At 43.8% G+C, this 4,027-nt stretch overlaps 1 protein-coding gene across 1 annotated transcript; it reads right to left on the reverse strand.

Annotated features, from left to right (window-relative positions):
- Nucleotides 1-255: 255 nt before the first annotated feature.
- LOC115118282 (forkhead box protein B1-like) lies at nt 256-1,176 on the reverse strand. Its single transcript, XM_029646859.2, has one exon. It carries the CDS (start codon nt 1,174-1,176, stop codon nt 256-258), a length of 921 nt encoding a protein of 306 aa, XP_029502719.1.
- Nucleotides 1,177-4,027: the final 2,851 nt, after the last annotated feature.

Raw genomic sequence — 4,027 nt, forward strand, 5'->3', positions numbered from 1 at the left:
AAAACTGACACAACGAATACCTTTTAAGTTGAACAGCAATATTTCACTATCTCTCTGCTGGAACCATGTTAGAAGACAATTAGCATTCAAAGCAAAACACCGACATCAAAATACACTGCAGCATGGAAGTCTATTGCCTTAATTAATTGTAGTTATTCTCAGCCCAAGATGTCAGCGTCAAAAGTCCAAATAAACGTTGGATTTGGTTTGAGCCTGCTGGTCTATTTTATAAAGAGTTCTGTAGAGTTCTTAATGTTAGTGCACTGCCACGGACTGCAGTGTCGGGTTGGTGTGAGTCTCCCTGGGAGTAGGGGGGCTGCTTTGGCTGGTGTCTGTCTGCGGGGAGGTGGGGCTCAGAGATTGGGGAGAGTTCGAAAGGAAGGCGGATGTGTGTCGCGTCAGCCCCGCCGAGAGACCTACCGTGGTCCGGTTGGGCTTGATGGGCACCGGAATGGCGGGTAGGGTCTGTCCTCCGTGACACAGAGATTTAAGAGGCATGCGGTAGGCCACGTAGTCACCGCTCATAGAGATAGGAGAAACAGGGTCCACCATAGTGTTGTACATGTGAGGCCAGGCCGCAGTCAACTGGTTGTGCAGCGGGTAGCCTGCAGACATCGACTGCATGGTGGAGAACGCCAGACTCCCGGGAACCTTGTACTCTTTGGCGATGATGTTCTCTATAGCAAATGGGTGTTTAAAAGTTGATGGCTGTGACACTCCCAAGTTATAGCTGGACATCTGAGGGAGGTGTGTGCCGGTGGCAGCCAGGGCACTAAGCCTGAGATAATGGGCTGCGTCAGACTGCTTGGACTGAGCCAGGTGCTCCTGCGCCATCATCATCATCACCTTGAACCGTTTACGGCGCCGCAAGAAGCTCCCGTTCTCGAACATGTCCCCGCAGCTGGGGTGCAGAGCCCAGAAGCTACCCTTCCCGGGCTGGTCCGGGCGCCGCGGGATCTTGATGAAACAGTCGTTGAAGGACAGGTTGTGCCGTAAGGAGTTCTGCCACCGCTGGGTGTTCTCTCTGTAGTAAGGGAACCTGTCCATGATGAACTTGTAGATCTCGCTGAGAGGGAGCATCTTCTCCGGGCAGGACTGGATGGCCATGGCGGTGAGGGAGATGTAGGAATAGGGAGGTTTCTGGTCGCTGTACGTGTTCCTCCCTGGTCGGGGCATCCTGACAGTATTCTTTCACAACACTTTACTTCAAACAACTCGTTCCCCTTAGTTTAGCTTCGTTATATAAACTTCTTAGAACTCATGAAAATTAAATATTCTGCATGCGTAAAATACAAAACACGTGAGTAGTAGCCTACTGCAGTAAAAGTTTAACTGATAGAAGTTGAGATGAGCTAAGTAGAAGCTACACTTCCATGTCTTCCCTTTTCTGCCGTGTGATAGTTGATTGTGGTGACAGCCATATAATAGACCCCAGAGCAGCTCCACTAATGTGCCACCTCTACATATCACATGACAACCACCCAGGGAGGAGGGGGCTCCTCGCGGTGAAAGGCATAATCTGCTTTCATTGACACCTATTTACATGGACACCTTGGGCCAATGGAAATCCTTTCCATCTGAAGACCGAGCAACGGGTAAAAAGACTCGGTAAACCGAATGGAATGAACAGTGATGGCACTCGGTAGCTAAGAGTGTGTATGCGCTAACCTTTTTTTCAGTGGGTTTAAAGCCGTCAATTCACACTACATTTGGAACTACTGAGCTAAGGGATGTTTGACATGGAAATTGGCTGACACTTCCACTGTGTTTTGTATTATTGGTGTGTATTAGGTGGTTTGTTGTCATGACATTACCTTATAGGAAATCGCCATTAGTGTTTTGTTTTGTCTTTGTTTTGTATGTCCCTGTCAATGTTGAAATGTATGTCGCTTTGGATGAAAAAAAAAACGAATCTGAGGAATGACCACATTATGCTCTTTACAAAGCACAATGTTCTACTACAATTTGAAGTCGTGTGTTCTATTTATGTTAGTCTATGCATTCAGTAGGCAGCCTGTGTGTGAGTCGTGTGAATGAACAGCTTTATTCACCTGATCCGTTCTAAGCCTGATAATCGGGATGTAATACATTCAGACAGGTGCACAAAGTCGGCTGCATTGGTGTGTAAAGCTGATAAATAAACGTTACCTTAAACTGTCAATAGTTTCACCCATAACCAAACAGGAAAATCGTATTTTAAAATTCGTAGACACACTTTATTTTATTGCTATTAATAAAGGCACTATAATTAAAATCACCAGCGCAATATGCTATACAATAATTATTCCCTGAAACAAAAAAGAACCATCTTGATTGATTAATGGCAATTAATTAAGAAACCTCCAATGGTATGAAACTTGAACCAGCCTCAACGTATTATCTTTCCCTGCTTAGCCAGGACATAAGGGTATAGTGTGGTCTATGAAACTTCATGAAGGCCAGTGAGTATTTTGTGTTTATGTAAAAAAAAAAAAAATGGAAAAGTACTTCAGAAATGCAAATAAAGTCTCTGGGGTTGAAAACTATAAAATATCCATAAGTGAATGATATGAATGTGAAAACCAAATGCAAGCCTATTTTCAGCCCTGGCCATTCAAACTTTTTGCCAGGCTCACCATGGAGCAATTTTCCGCTTGGCGGGTTCCCAATGCCAGGGACCACACATGCCCGCGCGGATTTGGTCATAATGTATGCTAATGATCCTCTATAAATCCACAATACAGGCCATTGCAGGTTGACGGATTAGCAATAGAATCTGCTATGGGAGGAGACTGGAATTGTTGACTATAGTAACAGCTATGGGCTTAGAGATATCAGGAGCTTGAGGAAACTACGGCTATAAAAGATGATCTTCTCCAAGTTGTTAAATATTTACAAAACATAAAATAAAGTAGGCAGACCAACCAAACGGGTTAGGGTTTCCTTGGTTGCCACACAATCCCTGTCGGAACAAAATAGACTGCAGGAAGTCAGATCCACGCTGCGCATGGAAGCATCTTTTTATTTCCATGGGCTTTTATTCCTCATGAAGAGATTCTTTTAACTCGTCATTCCTCTATTGGTGTTAGGCAGAAAGGAGTCTGGTTTTCAGGCTTTTCAACAGACATTTCTTAAAGTGTCCCAACTGCCCGTGAACCTCGGAACGCCCTGGGTCCAGAGGGTCCATTATTTAGGTGATAATGCCCTCGAAGCCGATGTTTGGAGGATATATTGGCACGGGTGTTGCTCGTCCAGGACCGGCAAACCTGCCAATATATCCTCCAAACATCGGCTTCAAGGGCATTATCACTATTATACAACTGGTTACCAACATGTTCAAATAAAACATTATTTGTATGAATTTATTCATATTATTTCATCCTTCCCCTTGCAAAGAAGATTGAGGTCAGAGTGCACAATAATTGCAGTAAACTGCAGTTATTCTGCAACAACTGCTTCCAAAATACCACAGTAGACTGCAGTTACAGAACTTTTACTGCAGTTTCAAAACGGCAATCTTTTTTTTTGTATGGGTTCCACGAGATATAGTCCCGACACAAATCTAATGCTACCCAAGCCAGCTGGTTGTTTGTTCTATCGGTTAGACCCCGTCTTTAAGTATTTTTGTTCTGTATCTATAGACGACCCAGTCATTCGTTCTAAATGTTCTATTGCCATTCTGTCTGGCAACGTTCTTATCCCTTGCTCGCTTGCTAGCCAACTACGGCTAACTTACAGTCCGGTCAAACAGCGCAGCCAGAATAACAGCAAAGTAGCTGCATTTGCATTTGTTTAAGCATTTTACTTTGTGACATTTAATTGAATACTTCCATAACAATAAGCTAATGAGTCACGACTTTGCCTGCCATAGAAAATGTGCTCTCTAGTCAGGACACTGTTGTTCAGAGTAGCTAGCCAACAACAGACCTAACACAATCACTTCAAACTGAAGCTGGAAAGACTGCAAACTAGCTGCATTTAGTTAAGTTTGACCTGTTTTCTGTTGACATTCCTTATATATATATATATATATAAATGATGCCAGCTG

The sequence above is a fragment of the Oncorhynchus nerka genome, linkage group LG9a (assembly GCF_034236695.1).
Source record: "Oncorhynchus nerka isolate Pitt River linkage group LG9a, Oner_Uvic_2.0, whole genome shotgun sequence".
NCBI classification, from domain to species: Eukaryota; Metazoa; Chordata; class Actinopteri; order Salmoniformes; family Salmonidae; genus Oncorhynchus; species Oncorhynchus nerka.

What these genes read in the sequence shown, in the direction of transcription:
- LOC115118282 (XM_029646859.2), bottom strand. Translation starts at nt 1,176, where the DNA reads ATGCCCCGACCAGGGAGGAACACGTACAGCGACCAGAAACCTCCCTAT.